Genomic DNA, 17788 nt, shown 5'->3' with positions numbered 1-17788 from the left:
CCGCTGGATTCTCCTGCTCTCCTCTTCCGTTTGCTCTCTAACCTACAGAGATAAGACACATTCATTCACACCCCGGTGACTCAGTGATGACAGAAAGGACATTTTATGTCCCACTACGGACACACACCTGTTCACCAGGTAGACAGAGCAGGGAGGGTCTGGACGCCTGGGCTGCTCGTTCATGATGGTTCCTATAGAGGAGTCAGTTTAGGGCCACTGGAAAAACTAAACATCAACTCTATTGGCCTCAAAATACAGATTTATTTATTATTTTTTTATTCTGATTTTAATCTTAAAATTCTGACTTTTTCACCATTTTGTCCCCCGGGGGGTCAAAAGGGCTGCTGGTGCCTATTTTCAGCTATTTGTATAAAATCTGACTTTAATTTCTGAATTTTAATATTAGAATTCAGTTTTTTTTTCTTAAATTCAGACGTTCTTTTGAAAATTTTCACATTAAATTAAAAATTCTGACTTTTTCAGAATTTTGCTGTTGATCTCAAAATTCTGATTTTGATTTTAATCTAAAAATTATGACTATTTTTCTCAGAATATAATTTTTACTTTTTTCTCAGATTTTTTACTTGAATCCTTTAATCTCACAATTCTGACTTGTGTTTTCTTAAATTCTTCTTTTATATGCAAAATCAAAACATAGACATAAAGCATCACCTCCCTTGTCAATGTGACTGAATATTAATGATGACATTAACTTTTTTTAACACAAAGACGTTTAAATAACTTGTTTTACCCCTTTAAAATGAATGAGGATGTCATAATTAATATAAAGTCAGGTTGCCTTTATTTGATTTTATTTTAGATTTGTGTTAGAAAAATAGAAAGGATCAAAACAAAATTCAGAATTAGGGGGAAACATTGTTTCCACAGCACTGCACAGAGGGAAGTAAGTATTTATATGGAAGTACAAACTGGTTTTATGGTTAGGTGGATGATTTTTTATGATTCAATCCTGAATACATTTGATTTTTTGAATTTTTGCATTTTTGTTTTCTTTTCTTTAAAAAATGCTCATTGTGTACTACATTAATTTGTTTTTACTTTTACAATTAACAAGAAAAATAAATGAAAAAAAATCTATGAATGTGACTGGCAAAATAACATTACAAGTTTTTACATTTTTCATTTGAACATCGATAAATCACAGATTTGTTCAAACTCTAAATTTCCAAAGAACAAAAAGTAAAAATGCTCATTGGGACATACAGCATAATATTAAGGACAACAAATTAAAATGCAAATGTTTTTATAAAGGAGGTCTTTAAAACGCATTTTTAGTCTTCAGAATGGACTTTCCAGTGGATAAAATTTGTATAAGTGTGTATAATATTTTGCTAATTAAACAATATTATTACACCACAACAAATATAGTTGTTGATAAAAGCATGAAATGTGTCATCTTGGATGGTTGAGTTTGTGCTTTTTAAGCCCCGCCTTTCCGCCCGCGTCCACCAATGAGAAGTTGGATAATAACGAACCCGGATGTAAACACGGAAGTACCGTGAAGAAACTGAAAGACACGTCGACAGTGAACCAAAACACTCCCCGTTCATCTAAAGTCACATTAAATGTTACATATTCTGGTCATTAACATATTCTAGTACATTTATACTTCACACTGGTTTCTCCAATACACCAACAATGGATAAAAACGGAAGTTTTACGTTAGCTACTGAGAGATACGGCAGCGGGGAGGTTTGGAAATATTCAGTAAGTGATGGAGTGATGAAGAGGACGAGGGATGGGAGTAACGCTGGGCCAAGAGGAAACTCAGTTGTTGGATTCTTTAAAGTAAGCGTCTTTTGTATTTTGTAGTTTGTTTAGTTCATTAAAAACAACTGAGATTTTGACGCTTTAACTGTTGGTTTCAGAGCGTCTTTCTGCCCCAAGGATACCCAGAAAGTGTCAGCAGTGATTATCTTCAGTACCAGTTCTGGGATACTCTTCAGGTGCAGTGGGTATTTAAATCTATACCGAGTATCATATGATCGCCTTTTGGGTCGTGATAGTTAGAAAAATGTTGCAAGTTTTTGCCAAAATACTCAGAAAATTTGAAAATAACATCAGAAATTTTCTAACTTCAAAAGTCAAAAATGTATGAGAAAGTAAACTCAGAAATTTTCTTACTGTCAGAAATTTTCTTGAAAAACTTGGAAATGTTTGATTTTTGAGTTTTTTTCAAGAATTTATTAAAGTTAGAAATTATAAAGTTCTTTATTTTTTCTTAAATTAATTTCAAAATGCATGAGTTTTCTTTTTTTTCAAATTCAGAAATTTCCCAGTTTTTGTGAAAATTTCCAAGGTTAATCTAAACATTTTCTAAGTTTTTTGGCGGAAATGTACTCCTCTTCTTCTCCTATCAACAATGCTGTATCTTAGACATCCTGAGCTGCCAGACTGAAGTTTTTTGTTAATTTCCAGGCTTTTTCCAGCTCTTTGTCCGGGACTCTGGCCACGCAGGCTTCCCTCAAAGGTGCTGGCGTTGGGAACCAGGAGGCGACTGTAGCTGCAGCCACAGTTACCTGGTTATTAAGAGGTGCAACTTTAACACAAACATCTATAAAAATACATGAATAATTATGTTATTTAAAAGAGTGTGTTATCTGCAGATGGTACTGGCATGCTGGGAAGAATCCTCTTTGCTTGGAGAAAAGGGTAAGTTACGATTTGCTTTGCAAATTTATTGAATGTTGTTAATGCTTTAAATTATTTTCTCTACACTTCAGGAGTAAGCTGGATTCAGAGGCTAAAAAGTGGAGGTATAAATGAAATTTAATATACTTCTGGTCTCATATAATTACAGCTGTCATTGTCATAATTATTGAATGTTGTAATTCCTTTTCAGGCTTTTTGCTGATGTTCTCAATGACATTGCAATGTTCATGGAAATCTTGGCTCCTCACTTTCCGGCCTGCTTCACTTTGATAGTTTGCACTGCAGGAATATTCAAGGTAAAAATAAAGTATTTACATCAGAGAAGCATCTGCTTAGTTTGCTGCTCTGTGAGATCAATATTTGAGATAGTTTTCATTTAACTCTCAGAATTTTTGTCATTTCCAGTCCAGATACGCTGTGAAATCTTACAGTTTGAGTTTAGCTCCAGGGTTCTAACAGAATCTTAATGAAAAAAGCTAAATCAAATATGTAGGTGTTCATGCATTGTGATCCAGGCTTTTTAAGACTTTTAATCCTGGAATGTCTGAAACAAACTTGTTTTTGTTATAGATAAACTTGCATAATTTACAGATTACAATATAAAATCTGTTTTGTTTTTACCTGTTTTTGTTTTCTTCAGTCTATTGTTGGCGTCGCCGGAGGAGCGACCAGAGCTGCACTCACTGTTCATCAGGCGCGCAGGGACAACATGGCGGATATCTCTGCCAAAGATGGCAGTCAGGTGATCTCCACTTTGTCAAAATGTGAATTAAAATGTAAATCATGCTCTGATGTGGTGTAATCAAACATGCGGTAAACCAGCTCTCACTGCTGGAAAGTCTTATTTACTTTGGGTAAGATAGAAAAAAACATCATTGTTGAAAAGACAGCAATTTTTTTGATTAATTAATAAAAATGCTTCTTATTTTTTATGATACTTTTCATATACACTGAAAAAAATCTAATATTTTTTTTTGTGTCACTGTGTCAAAGTGTCTTTACTACCAGCAATATTTTCAATGAGGCTACATTTTAAAATTAAATTAAGTTCTTTATTATATTTTGCTTAGCACAAATGTTTTGTATTGTATTTTATTCATTTTTTGTCATTATGGGCTTAATAAAAAATTATTTATAAAACCTGCAGTGTATACAGTTAAACCCCCATCTCTTTTTTATTTTTTCATTTGATTTTTTATTTTATTTCATAGATTTTCTGTCATACTTTGTGTTAAGCACTTATCTATTTGTTTGTTTGTTTACTGTCATGATGGGATTTTTGTTGCACCGAGCCTTCTGTATTAAATCTCTTTATGTTGGTCTGATGTTATATTCTAAACTTAAATGTTGTATTTTTAGTGATAGAGCTAATAAAGTAATTGAAGTTTTCAATAACATCTACATAAATTGAGTGATATAATAAATAAAATTTGATTTCTCTGATGTTTTCTGCAGGAAACTTTGGTGAATCTTGCTGGTTTGCTGGTCAGCCTGTTACTGATTCCTCTTGTCACTGATAATCCAGTGTAAGTTTTGACCTTATTTTCAACTTTTACACATTTTGTCTTTTTAAACGTTTCATAATTCTTCATTCTGTGTGTGTTTCAGCCTGACCCTCTCTCTCTTCTTCCTCTTTACTGTCCTTCACCTCTTCGCCAACTACAAAGCTGTGCGTTCGGTTGTCATGGAAACCTTCAACGAGGCGAGGCTTTCCATCGTGATGCAGCAGTATCTGAAGGACGGACGAATCCTGACTCCATCGGAGGCCAATCAGAGAGAACCCGTTTTCCTACGTATGTTAAAACTTTCTATTTTTGTCTTGGTTTTTAGGTGGTTCCTGTTCTGTTTTTAATATTTTTTTTATATTTCTCAGAGTTTGGGAAAACCACACCAATTAAACTTGGCGTGAGGTTACAAGATGTTGCTCAGAGGTACTTTCAGAGATAATTTTTGCTAACACAGATTAAAACTTCAACTCTGTTTTGACTCACTTTGTGTGTTTTATAGCTCAGAGGAGCTGAATTTGGCTTTAAAGGAAAACAACATGCCGTTCCTGTTGGGAATCAGAAACGGTATCTTACCCTTTTCCATTGAATGACTTTTCAGTTTATTAAATTTTAAATATTTTTCAACCTTGTTCTGCTTGTTGCAGGCTGCATTTGTGTTTGTTTGGGAACAGACGCATCAGTTTGTGATGAAATCAGAGCAATGTGCCAGGCTGCCTGTGTCAGCAACATGCTGAGTTGCCCAACCGCTTTGAAACCAACGCAGCAAAGTGAGTGAGCTTTTCTGCTCTGCATTTACACAAGAATTTGTTTCAATGCTTCATTAAATACACATTCATTTTTATTCTTAATTTAAGATTTGTGGGAAATAGTGCATCAGAGTCAGAAGCAGATGGAGGCTCATTTCTCTCTGCTCTTCAAAGGTGAGCTTACACAAGTTTGAGATTGTGTCTCTGTGAACATGATTTGTTAATAAATCTGTAATATTTAGGTATTAAAGCTGCAGGATGGGACACAGAAAGGACTTTGCTGGACTGGGATGAGTGGCGAGTGGAGTGGAAAACCAAAAACAGCTGAGCTGCTTTTTTGGTTTATTAAATGTGTTAATTTTTTTATGTTTTCTAATTCATTTAAAATTAAAATGTTACAGCTCTGAACCATTGTCGAAGAATGTAAATATTTTTGTATAATTTGTTAATAAAAAGAACGATTAAACTGTCAGTTTCGTTCTCCTCATATTTCTTCTACTCCATAATCATAGGCATGAAAATATTTTTTATTTGTGTTTTTTAATGTTTCGTTCGAATAATTTTACAGCTCATGTTTATAAATAAATTGGATGCACAAGTTTGAAATCATGTTGGGTTTCCTGCTATCCTAACAGACTCTGACATTTTCAGCTACATTTTTTAGTTTTCCCGAAATTTATATGAGCAATCAATTGTAAGAATAATTAATTTTAGCTTGGATTTCAAAATTACAAGCTAAGCTTATAAAAAATGGGTTTATGCCCAGAAACCAATAAATTTAAAACTCCCAGAAAATATCCTAAAAGTTTGCTATAAGTTGTGTTATTAAAGTGCAACTTGTTTTGTTGTTGTTGTTACAGTTACAAATTTCACTTTAAATATAAAGATGCTCTAAATAAATGTTCAAAAGAGTTTACATTTGTATTGAATTAATTCACATGGGTGCTTGTACTTACACATTAGCTGTGTAGTTGAAAAGAATAACATATTTTAGCCACCAGATGGCAGTGTTAAAAAAATACAAGAAAAAACTCAATAACATCCGGTTGTTACCTACCAATATCCGTTAGGCTAAAAAAAAAGTAACCAGTTGAATTTAAGGAACTTTTTATTTTTGGGTACTAATTAATTTAAACTATAAATTCCCCTTGAAATTAGTATTAGAATTTTCCAAAAAACATTAAAATATTTCACTTTTTTTGTCGACAACGGTTTACATAGAGCTATTATTTTGAAAATACAAACCGGATGTCGGGTATTCTTTATCGCTAACGTTTATCCTTGCTGTAAACGCTGGAATTCTAAAAACATTACGTTTTGTTCGAACATTAACTTTATGGAGTAAAAAAATGGGAAGGTATAAATGTGCTTACAACTGCGAGACCTCGACAGACCCGGATGTTAAGTTCTTTAAGTGAGTTCTTTGCGAATATGTAAATAAATAGCAGGTAACTAGCTTGGAGAGGTCATGCTAGTTAATAATAATTCTTAGCACAAAATAAATTGTTCTAGAAGTTGTTTTCCAACGTTATATTAATGTGCAGAACCGAGACAACATCCGAGTTGATAGTTATCCCAAAATAAAAGGTAAAAAATATATTTTTAGGGTTTTAAGTGGAGTGGCTAATGTCTTCACTTCGAGTCCTGGCATGAAATGTGCTAAAATGAAACTACTTTAACACTGAAACTGCCCATTCCTGAACATTCACAAATTAAACAAAGGTTTTACAAATCTCAAATTTGGTTTTAAGTATTTTGCTATTTGTTTGGAGTAATCTAGTTCACATAAACAGCACCAATTCACAACAGTAAACATGTAATTTTAATTCTGTTGACATAAATTCCGATGTATCCTCGTTATCAGACAATTTATCATGTTCAGTTCATTATTCAGACTGGTTTAAAATGTTTTCTATCTAAAAATGCCAAGCAGAATGCAGCAATTCCACGTAATGAGCATGTATGTGGGGATAGTAAGAAAAAACATCCCCTTTAACAACAACCAGAACCTGCCATGACAAACTGTGGGGTTTGAGAAGAATTTATGAAGCCGTTATTTTATTTGTTCACTAAAGATCCATATTACTGCCACTTGTTTTCATAAAAAAATATATTTTTTGCAACTGAATCACCTTAGAACTGGTCCCGTTCAAAAACTTCACTGATTCTGCTTTAGTGTAGAACAATTTAGTCCAAGTTTGAAGAATTTAAGATAAAATTTTCTTTGTTATAAAATGCAAATCATTATTAAACATTATTTAAAATAAGTCATTGAAATGTCATTTGCCATGGTAATCTTTCTTATTGGATGCTTTGCTCCTCAAGGTAACTTAACTAGCACAAAATAAAAATGTTTCTGTCCAGAAAAAAACCAAAGGAACAGATCTGCTGTGGAAAACACTGCTTGTTACATTTATTTTTAAATCAAAATAGGGGATTGTGGTGGAAAATTTTATTTCCAGGTAATATGAAAAACATCAGATTTATAAAGTCACAATATATTACTTGATAAAATTTTCAACCACAGAATTCCTTGCCAGCTAAAATCAGGAGATATGAGGTTAGCAGAGAGGCTAAATTAATTAATAATTATTGAATAGTAAATAAAAATCACAAGAAAACATTATGAAAGTTAGTTTTTATATATTTTGTAGCACTGTTGAAACATTTGGAAACAGCTGGACTAGAGACCCATTTTAAAGCTTATTAATACTCAAATTTCCCTTAACTAGGAGTTATTTTCTGATCGAATGGTTGACGTGTTACTGCAGGTTTCCGCTGTACAATCCCAGAAAGCTTAAGAAATGGCTCTCCAACATGAAGTTGAAAGACTGGGCTCCAACTCGCTTCTCCGTGCTTTGTATCAATCATTTCGAGGAACGGCACATCGACAGAACGGGGAAGTGTGTGACTCTTCGAGACGACGCGGTTCCCACCATATTTTCACCTCATGACAAAACTCAGAAAAACAAGGTTTGTGTTCAGATCTCCTAATTTGAATGGACTCATTTAAATATATTTCATATTCTGGCTTTTTGAAAAAATCTTATTACATCACCTTTTTATGCAGGTTTCTCCTGGCAGAGGACACAGGAGACAGAAGGTAAAACCTAAGAAGTTCATTAAATGTTTTTATCCAAAATGTGATTGGTTTGTAAATATATAATGATACCAAACACTCATTTGCTTCTTTTTGATACGAATTCAGCCTAATATAAGTGCTAAATCTTCGGAGAAAGAGTCAGCTTCATCTGCAACATCTCCTCCTGTTGACACAAACAGCAACGTTGAAAACAAAGAACTCAACCAGAGAGACGAACAGCAAACAGTGTATGTAACCCTATTAAAAACTCAAAACATTAAGCGATAATTCATGAACCTTCCAGGTTAATCAACTGAAAAAGGAGAAGAAGCTCAGTTTGTTGAAGAATGTGATTTTTTCTTATAATTCTGATAAAAAAATTCGGTTTTCTTATATATTTACAATTTTACACAAGTTTTCAAATAGGACTAGTAGTCAAAAATTAGTCCTACACTGTATCGATGTAAAGTCAAGCAGAAATGGCTGAACTTTTCTCGTTAGAGGTACTTCTTTAGCAGCAGATGCATCCATGTTTCTTTCTTTGGGACATATTTGGATGTTTACTTGTTTAATGTGTTAAACTTTTCTGTATTTATAATCAGAGATAAAGATCATAAAAACACAGAAAAATGGAGAATCATAGTTGATGAGCGGCTGAGGAAGATCGACTCATTTCCACATTTCTTTCATGGAGATTACTGCGTGCCACAGGTAGGTGGGTTAGCAGTTTCACACCTGATTATCGAACAGGTATATTTCTTTCTTCTTCATTCATATTTTGCAGGTTTTATATTTCCATTTGGGGTTCTACTGCTTCTGAAAGGAGCTAAACGTTTTAATAAAAGCACCCAGCATTTTTTTAGTTTTTTGGAGGGGCAAAAAGTTAATATTTTGGTGTCTCAAAAATTAGCCCTTTCAAAAACCTTCTGAATATTGAGTCACATTCAACAGGCATTGAATGTGACAGTAGGGTTGCTGTTACTTAGCAACACTATTGGAATTCCTCCCGTCACCTAGCAACGCAGTGTGCGTTGTACAATGGCTACTGGAAAAGACAAGTGCTTTTTTAATGTTTTCTCATGCAGACATCACTGCTGCATCCTTGTTAAATGCGTAGAAGGCTTAATTTCTGCTTTTCAAAGATGCATCTGTAAACGATGAGTTTACCTTAAACTGCTCAAGAAAGCATTATAGGTCACCTTTGATAATGTTGTGATATGATAGTGGGTTTAAGTCTTGTATGATCATCTAATACATTTTTTTATGACCAATTTTTTATTTTTCACTGATCAACAGAATATCCAATGGGCTCCAGATCATGATTTCAATGTAAGTAGCCTCAAACATTTAAAATTGAGATTTTGTGTTGTGCAAATAGTGTGTAATTGTTATTGTTCTATCAAAATAATTTCTACAGGGAGAGTATCAAGACTCTGACAATGTCATAGAGGTATTCTCTGTTTCATAACTACTTAAAAGTTGGTCAGAAATTCAATTGAACAGTTGTTATTTTCGAAACTACTGGATGTTATGGTTCCAGGTGAAAGGGGCGTGGCAATGGCTGGGACTGGACGTCAGGGGGCCGCTGCCGCAGACGCTGAATGGACACAGGTACATTTTAACGCTGACAGACTTCTACTCCCGGTGGGTGGAGGCCGTCCCCATGCAGTCCTGCCTCCCGTCCGCCGTGGCGAAGAACATCGCCGACATCATTGCACACTTTGGGTATCCGCTGAGAATCCTCTCCAGGCTGCCTCATGACGTAGTCCACAGAGTGAGTGTGTGTTTTATTAAACTGGTGTGACTGCAGCATGAAGTAGAAAGCTGATAAAAGTCAATTAAGAAAGATTTGTAAAAGTGCAGTTCAGAAAGATTAAATAAAGTCTTTACTTACAGAAATGTAGCTTTATTGAAAACAATACCAATATATTTCACACTCAGACGTGGACAGAGCACCCAAAAATTATACTGAAGTAAAAGTAAAAAGTATTTTTAGTCTACTCAAGTACAGAGTAACCAATCAGTCATTTAATATTTCAAAATTACATAATGAGACGGACCAAAATATAAAGTTAAATGTAAATTTTGGTATTTTAAGGACCCAAAAATCAATAGTTTGTATACGTAACAAAAATTATTTTTTTTTTTTCCAAATTAGGTTTTCTATGTGTGTGGTGGCGTTTTGGTTATAACATGTTGGTTTTTTCATTCTGTGGGTGGAAAATCTAGAAATTTTTCTCAAGTAAGAGGAGAAATACTTCATAATAAAATTATGCAGGTGTAGTAAAAAGTATTCCTAAAAGTATTTTTTTCTTACAAAAAATTACTCAAGTATATGTGAGTAAAAATAACTAGTTTCTATCCAACTCTGTTCACAGTACATGTACTCTAATCATGATAAGAGCTCCTTTTACATGAATTATTGTTTTATTGCCAATTTGTATAAATTTTTATATGTTGTCAGTGGTTCCCCCAGCAAATTTTCATAGACCAAGCCAGTAAAAATTTTAGAGGGGCACAGCTAAAAAAAAGTATTAATTTTATAAATTGGTGTATTTATACATTTATGTCTTGACTGAACAAGATAACTTTACACATTTCTCTGACCTGAATATGATTGTCTGGATATTTCAAGAGGGACCATGGCACCCCTCTGCCACCTCTTGGGGTCGCTGCTGGATGGCATAATTTAATTGTGATACGGGTTTACCTTAAAATCTGATATAATATTGGCTTATCAAACAGTTTTTTCACAATGTGTTTTTTTACTTTACTAGATTAATCGTGAGCTGAAAGATCATCTAAAGGACACAACTGCTCTCGTTATTTATCATCAGCAGACAGGCTGTGTAGATTTAATCACACCGCAGCTGATTGACAGGTACAACATACTTTGAAACTTACATAGATTATTGTTAGTAAAATGAAGTTAATCAGTTTCCAATTAAGATCTACAATTTCTGCTCCCCTAACAGGATGGTCTGTGATCTAACAGAGGAGCATGCAGCTGATTGGGATGTTTATTTACCTGCCAAAGTTTTTGGTCTGTGCTTCAAACAGCATTCAGTAACTAAGGAGAGACCTTTTTCTTTGTTGTGCTGCAACGGACGTGAGGCAATTAAATCCCCCAGAGGACTGGATGTAAGATATGAACATTTCAGCTAAACTACATTTGTATTATTTCATTATATGTTTGATAATATCAAATTTCCTTTTTGATTCTTTGTTATTTACTTAGTATGTTAACGCCAAGATCCAAGACAGCGCCTTTGTGGTCACATAGCAGTTAGTTTGGTAAGTTTTTGTTTTTCTGTTTCGGTTTCTTCATTGAATGCATCGTCTTAATTCATGTAAAATAAAGTTAAGGAATTTCAATCCAAATTGTAAATATTCATTGAGTGATTTTAAAGCTGTCTTTCTTTATACTTCCATTGGGGTTTCTATTGCTTCTGAAGACGTCCTGCCATGTTTAGTCGATATGTTAATGTGTTTTGTTGTTTGAAAAATGAGGCTTTGCAGAAACTCCCGGTCTGTAAGCAGCCCGTTCTCTAGCAACTGAAGACAGCTCAAACAGCTCACTCTGAACTGAACTAAAATCTTGTTATTAAAGAATTGTTTTGTGCAGTAAGTGTAATGAACATGTTTTGTAGAGCCTATAAACTCATCCTAGACAGTCTGTCACCTTCAGGGACATCTAACTGCAACCTTTAAGATTTTCTAACTTTTCTTTCCAGGTCATTTGAATCATGGTCTCATTCCCAGACCAGTGAACAGGAATGAGATTTTTTGTGTGAAAATGTCACTTTCACGACAGACTGATCAACATTAGTCTTTATTTTCTGGACAGAAACTGCAGTTGAGGATCTACCAGGAATTTTCGTCGTGTATTAATTTTTAATCCTTTTTTTTTTTTTTTTTACTTTGGACATTAGAAATAAACATTTTGATTTTTTGCATTTTGTATTTCTGGAGATTTTCATTTCAGTTGTTGATGGTATGTTGCAATGTGTCATGGTTCCATTTTAGATATCACAGCATTTGGATGATTCACCAATGCTAGTTGGGATATTATGCTGACATAATATAATAAAACTTAATATTAAAATGTTAAGGTTTGCAGATTATAAGTCACATTTTAATGTGAACCATGATTTTCAACTTTATCACTGTGGGTATCTGAAATGCTGAATTTAGATTAGTGGAAAAAAACCGTCATCTATTGAAAAGGCTTAGGGCCAACAAAAGAATAAATTTTTGACTTACTTTTTTTGGTTTGTTTTGTTGTTGTTTTTAAAGACAAAATTAGGGGAATTTTTTTCCAGATTGTATTTCTGAAAATATGATTTTTAGAAACAAATTTCCTCAAAATATTACTGAATTTTTTCTTGGAAAACAATATCTGAAAAAATAGAGAAAAATACATTTTGAAAAATTAAGAAGCAAACAAAAACACTTTTTGCTTAAAAAAGAAAAAAACAAAGATTTCTGTAAAAACGTTTACAGAAATTCAGACGTTTTTTTTTTAATTATTTTTATTTTAAAAAACTTTTTTTTTAAATTTTTTTAAATGGGAGCCTTAGAAAAGTCAACTTTTTCAACAAGAAAAAACCCTCAGAATTTTGATCATTCTAATTTAATCTGGAGCAATGACGTCAGCAGGCAGTGCACATTTTTACCATCTGCAACACCGCCATCTTCTGGTAGACGTCCCGTATTGCACCTCGCTGTGACATCACGTCTGTCGTTGTGCAGAGTGGAGTTTTTTTTTTTTAGTGTGCAGCCAACCGCAAGAAATGGTGAGTGTGGAAAACCGACTCAGTTCACACTGTGTAACGCCCTGTATATTCGCTAAACCGTACTCGTTTTAGTCATCAAACCCTTCTTCGAGCGGTCAACGGTTGGTTTATCTGCGGTTAAAACACGTTAAACATCGTACCTCCATCTAAAAGCCGATGTCTTTGTTCAGCTAACCCGTGCTAACAGCGGCTAGCTTCCGCTAAATAACGTCAACACAACTGCTGTAAGGAGCTGACTGTAGTTGTTTGGTTTGAAGAGAAGTCAGCGACAGTTTTTTCTGACAAGGAACAGATCGCCCAACTATGATGTACTTATAATGTCTAGTTGAACAAGAAACGTATTTTTAATCTGTTTGACAAATTAGGACGAGGAAGCTAAGTAGCTCAGCTAACCTTAACGGCTATTTATGTTGAAGTGGTGCTGAGAATCTTCTCCCAAGAGATTATTTAAGGTTAGAAGAACTCAAACATTATGTGTGTTTTTAACCTGGTAGTTTAGGATAATAGTGGCTTGAAGTAAAACTTAATATTTGGTTAAACCACTGGCATAGTGTAACACTATCGCAGTTAAACAGTTTGATCGTGATAAACCCAACAGAAGCACTGCACCTCCTTGATTAAAAGGGGGATTTTACTGCTCTCATGATCGATAGACGATCTTTGAACAACTTCAGTTGTTTACGTCACTTACATAGGTAAAACCTGAACTCAATCATTTCACATTGAGCAAGTATCCCTTAAAATGCAGCAGTTATTTCTGCAAATTGATTCACGTTTGTGAGAATAAGACATAGATATAGTCATGACAATAAATCGAGATTAATTGAAAATAGTTTAGCTTCTTAAATAGACCAAGTGTTAATTTTAAAACCTTTTTCGGAGTTAAGTTGTGTAGGATAGAGACCAAATCAAAAACTGTAACATTTAATGTCACACAAGGATTAATAAATTATCTTACTTTATTAATCCCAAAGAATTTAATTGAATTTGGACAAAACTAACCTGGACTGATATATTCAGAATCCATAATAGATTCTCTGAAACACAGTTTGAAACATGTTTTAAAAATTACTCACAAATAAAGATTTCAATGCATAATTTAATAGACCATGTCCACTGCATCTGTAATCTGTGTAGAACAATTTGTTCCAGGTGTGACTTGGCTTGGTAACCTAAACTGTTCCACATTCACAAAAAAGCTTTGAAAAATATTTCTAAAATGTATTTTGTAGACTTTAGGTCGACTTTTAAATAATTTGTTGTAAATTTAAAAGTTATCTGTTTCAGGTTTTATCTGCTATTTGGAGTACAAAACTCTATTTTTGTGTTTTGACACTTTGACGTAATGTTTCACAAATTGATATAAAGTTTTGCATCACAGTAAGAAATACAGATAATTATTTCTGATTAATTTTACAGAATAAATGACCAATCTTATCAGTGTTTCATGTTATGAAGTGTTCAAAAATTATTTTTAATTTTGCATAAAATCTCTCTTGTCTAACTTCTGCTTTACTTTTTTAGGATGTGTTTTTAATGATTCGACGCAACAAGACAACCATCTTCACAGATGCTAAAGAGTCGACCACAGTCTATGAACTGAAGCGCATTGTTGAAGGCATTTTAAAGAGACCACCTGAAGATCAAATGCTTTTCAAGGTGAAATATTATCCCTAAAAACACCCATATTACATACCTTAATATATAAATACTAAGGTATGTTTATCAGTTTTAGCAGCAGTTATGAACCAGAATGGGCTGCTGTCCAATGGTGGTTAAAAAATCTGCACATGCCAATGTTTATTTTTGTTATGATTTAAAATAATAGCATTTTTTCCCTGTCATTGAGTCCCCTTTTTATCAGTATTTCTTGAAATATGTCTTTCTCATTTTACATGAGAAGCAAAACTTCTCGATAGAATGAGAATCTGTGAATAATTTTAGATTTAAGTGCAAAGACTTTACATGTCTGGTTCGGGGTTAGTAAAACATAAACATGACTTTCAGATTAAATATCATCCTGAACGTTTAATTCTTTTGTATAAATAAGAACAATTGAAAGGCAAAAATGCTTAGTTTTTTGTTGGTGAAGATGAAGAGAAAATCAATCACATTCTAACTTATATATTTTGCATTGTTGTTGACAGTCAGTGAATTCTTCCACATTTCCTCCAATTATGTCAGGTGGGTAGCTTTACAACGCTATTATTACAGTGTTTGAGGAAAATGTCCTGAAATTACAAAATCTATGATGCCAATTACAAGAGCAGATGTCAGTGAACAAGTCTGAGCGAGTCATAAACTGGAGGTGGCGAAAAAGACAAGAAATGGGAAGCGTGCAAATGCTGTCAAATAGAAAAAGGGAACAGTGTGGGATGTTCTTACCAGAAGTATTCAGTCTGAAGAAAAACAACCAGTTTCGGTTTACTGCTGGTTAGTGTAATTTAAAATGTTTGAAAGGATTTTATGTGGTTTTTAAGAACTCTGGATTGTAAAATTCCCGTTTGTTTTTGCTCTTGTGTCCTTCAGGAGGATGTTGTGCTCGCTGACAGTCAGACTCTTGGAAATTGTGGCTTCACAAATCAAACAGCCCGACCTCAGGCTCCCGCCACAGTGGGGTTAGCACTTCGTCTGAGCGGTGAGTCACTCCCTGATCGGAAACATTCATTCATCTTTAGCTCTGACATACGGCTGGAATTTTTGTTTTTTGAGGATTTTAATTTTTGCAAAATCTAGATTTCTTTTCACCAATACTAAGGGCAGATTGGCAGCTGTCTTTTTTTGATAGGTGTGTTTTACAGTTTCTATTTATTTGAACTTTGAATTCAGGTGAACTCAACGGCAAAATATTAGACGCAGGTGATGATTTTTTTTGAATCAGGAGAATAAAGCCAAATTTTATTACAACTCCGACACAAAATATTAAAACAAAGAATGCTGTGAAGATATACTTTGGGGCAAGTTTTCTGAGAAGTACTTTCTCTTTTAATATATCAGCATCAAATTATTACTAATAGTAGAAATTTGAAACGATTGAGCAAACAAGTGCATTTCAAAGAAAACCACATGGATTGATCTTTACAACTTTTTTCTCATTAAAATGACTTTTTCTCTTAATTTTAACATGTTTTTCTGGTAAAATGTGTTTTCATTCAGCTAATATTGTAATTATTTTCTCATAAGTAAAGAAAAATGATTGTAGCCTAACTATAAAACTCTGTCATACAACTCAAAGAAGGGTTACACGGCAAATACACTTACTTAGTCTTACTAAGTATTTATGGTGTCGGTTTTGGTTCAAATGCCTTCGCACACTGGAAATAACTTCTAAAAAGTTAGTAGTTAAAATCTAACTCAACTGCCAGCTGTAGAAATAAGCTGAAAAGTTACTTAGTTTTGTCTTCTTTCAACTGCACTACGATATTAGAAACTAGAAAAATACCTCATAAGATTTTGTCACTGACATTTTCTGTCATTTATTTGTTTAGAAAAGAAAGTGAGAAAATAGATTAGAATCTGATCTGTTATGAAAGAGATCAGATTTTATATTTAAGCCTTTCAGGTTTGTCTGCAGGTGATTTATTTTTTTTACATTTCTTTTGTTTTCTCATTTTCCATCTCCCTTTCTTCTCCCAGATGATTCGTTTGAGCCGCTGAGCATCGAGTCGTTCTCCACTCCGCCGGAGCTTCCTGACGTCATGAAGCCTCAGGACTCTGGAAGCACAGCCAACGAGCAGGCGGTGCAGTGAAGGACGGAGCCATAAAACAACAACCGGTCCACAGATCGGGGCGGAGGGAGGGCATCAGGTGGGGTCCAATTCTGGGAAGCGATGCCTCACCGAATGACATTTTCCTGACAACAATTCTCAAACGAGGCATAAATAATTAGAGATTTCCCTTAAATCTAAGGGGAGCTTAAAGTGGTTTATTTGTGTTGAAATTAACGAGGGCATGTTAGAAAAAAATTTCACAAGATATCCTGCAGAGAAACCTGACGGACCTGTCACGACACTGTCTGCCATCTTGGGATTAGTGACGGCTGAAGCCAAGAATCGTACCTCTTATTTAATGAATTCTAGACTATTTAGAGGAAGGTGAAAGCTGCCTTGCTCACGGTCTTTGTTTTGCTGGCTAAAGAGTTTTAATTGATTAAGTGTGGCTTTTTTTTTTAGTGTTTTGTGTTTGCGTGTTTCTTTATTAAACTGAAAGTAGGTTTTTGTTTTGTCTTGTTGTCTTTTGCCTGGATGTTTTGCAACCATAAAAAAAGAGTGTATGAATTTCTAAGTTACCGTTTGTATTTCAAAACTTCTGAACAACACTCTAAAATAAAAAGATTCACTGGTTTTTATTACTCTTTACCAATCAGTAGTTAATGTTTTCATCAAAAGATATTGAAAATGAACTCATTTATTGATGAACTGTTGTTTAACTGTCCAACATTTGGAAATTTTAAATATTTTAGAGACATAAAACATCTTGAATGGCCATCGTATCACTCTGCTATAGTTTACTGATCGCTGCAGTTTCCCCTAAATTTAGCTAATGCAGATCCAAACCTCAAATTAAATCGATGGTCCTTTTTTATCCCAAAGAAGGGAAATCTGACCCTGGAGGAGTGGAATGAAACCGTTTCAGCACATTTTATTAGCATGTTTGAAAAGTCAGGCTGTTAAAACAGAATTGCACTTGTAACTGATTTAACATTAAAACAATTGTTTTTCATCTCTGTGCAGTGTGGTATTTTGATGTACAATTAGTAATGGGTCAATTGTGAGCTAAAAAAATAATCTGGGTAATAAAGCATGCAAGCTTTATGCAGAAAGACACCAAACTGGGATTTGAACCAGCAACCTTCTGCCTGTAAGGCAACAACTGCGTTTCCATGACAAATATGTGCAAATATTTGCATATATTGCGCTAATGTAGAAAATGCACAATTTCGCAATTGCAGTGCTACCGTTTAATAAGAAAATTCAAATCACA

At 34.0% G+C, this 17788-nt stretch overlaps 3 protein-coding genes across 3 annotated transcripts; all 3 read left to right on the top strand.

Moving 5' to 3' along the window:
* The first annotated feature begins 1439 nt into the window (after positions 1 to 1439).
* Positions 1440 to 5399, top strand: rusf1 (RUS family member 1). Its single transcript, XM_055051806.1, has 14 exons — positions 1440 to 1809; positions 1890 to 1967; positions 2440 to 2554; positions 2628 to 2673; positions 2745 to 2777; positions 2864 to 2969; positions 3314 to 3415; positions 4129 to 4199; positions 4282 to 4466; positions 4547 to 4604; positions 4681 to 4745; positions 4826 to 4948; positions 5036 to 5101; positions 5170 to 5399. Exons 1-14 carry the CDS (start codon positions 1660 to 1662, stop codon positions 5253 to 5255), a joined length of 1284 nt encoding a protein of 427 aa, XP_054907781.1. The 5' UTR covers positions 1440 to 1659; the 3' UTR covers positions 5256 to 5399.
* A 786-nt stretch (positions 5400 to 6185) lies between these two features.
* zgc:153292 (uncharacterized protein LOC100003014 homolog) lies at positions 6186 to 12229 on the top strand. The gene is made up of 12 exons (XM_055051805.1): positions 6186 to 6341; positions 7699 to 7900; positions 7998 to 8030; positions 8136 to 8257; positions 8612 to 8720; positions 9306 to 9338; positions 9427 to 9459; positions 9550 to 9783; positions 10787 to 10890; positions 10985 to 11150; positions 11248 to 11303; positions 11744 to 12229. Exons 1-11 carry the CDS (start codon positions 6277 to 6279, stop codon positions 11290 to 11292), a joined length of 1146 nt encoding a protein of 381 aa, XP_054907780.1. The 5' UTR covers positions 6186 to 6276; the 3' UTR covers positions 11293 to 11303; positions 11744 to 12229.
* A 469-nt stretch (positions 12230 to 12698) lies between these two features.
* elob (elongin B) lies at positions 12699 to 17527 on the top strand. The gene is made up of 4 exons (XM_055051802.1): positions 12699 to 12805; positions 14330 to 14464; positions 15335 to 15443; positions 16442 to 17527. The coding sequence occupies exons 1-4, from the start codon at positions 12803 to 12805 to the stop codon at positions 16552 to 16554; spliced, it is 360 nt and encodes a 119-aa protein (XP_054907777.1). The 5' UTR covers positions 12699 to 12802; the 3' UTR covers positions 16555 to 17527.
* The last annotated feature ends 261 nt before the right edge of the window (positions 17528 to 17788 follow it).

This window comes from Poeciliopsis prolifica, unplaced genomic scaffold (genome assembly GCF_027474105.1).
Source record: "Poeciliopsis prolifica strain line A6 unplaced genomic scaffold, Auburn_PproV2 SCAFFOLD034, whole genome shotgun sequence".
Classification (NCBI taxonomy): Eukaryota; Metazoa; Chordata; class Actinopteri; order Cyprinodontiformes; family Poeciliidae; genus Poeciliopsis; species Poeciliopsis prolifica.
The sequence above is the reverse complement of the archived record's forward strand: the minus strand, read 5'-3'. Positions and strand labels throughout refer to the sequence as shown.

What these genes read in the sequence shown, in the direction of transcription:
- rusf1 (XM_055051806.1), top strand. Translation starts at nt 1,660, where the DNA reads ATGGATAAAAACGGAAGTTTTACGTTAGCTACTGAGAGATACGGCAGC. An exon ending in CTCTTTGCTTGGAGAAAAGG is followed by an intron (nt 2,674 to 2,744) that starts GTAAGTTACGAT and finishes TCTACACTTCAG; the next exon opens with GAGTAAGCTGGATTCAGAGG. An exon ending in CTTGTCACTGATAATCCAGT is followed by an intron (nt 4,200 to 4,281) that starts GTAAGTTTTGAC and finishes TGTGTGTTTCAG; the next exon opens with CCTGACCCTCTCTCTCTTCT.
- zgc:153292 (XM_055051805.1), top strand. Translation starts at nt 6,277, where the DNA reads ATGGGAAGGTATAAATGTGCTTACAACTGCGAGACCTCGACAGACCCG. An exon ending in CCGGATGTTAAGTTCTTTAA is followed by an intron (nt 6,342 to 7,698) that starts GTGAGTTCTTTG and finishes GTGTTACTGCAG; the next exon opens with GTTTCCGCTGTACAATCCCA. An exon ending in AATCCCCCAGAGGACTGGAT is followed by an intron (nt 11,151 to 11,247) that starts GTAAGATATGAA and finishes TTATTTACTTAG; the next exon opens with TATGTTAACGCCAAGATCCA.
- elob (XM_055051802.1), top strand. An exon ending in AAGATCAAATGCTTTTCAAG is followed by an intron (nt 14,465 to 15,334) that starts GTGAAATATTAT and finishes TGTGTCCTTCAG; the next exon opens with GAGGATGTTGTGCTCGCTGA. An exon ending in GTTAGCACTTCGTCTGAGCG is followed by an intron (nt 15,444 to 16,441) that starts GTGAGTCACTCC and finishes TTCTTCTCCCAG; the next exon opens with ATGATTCGTTTGAGCCGCTG.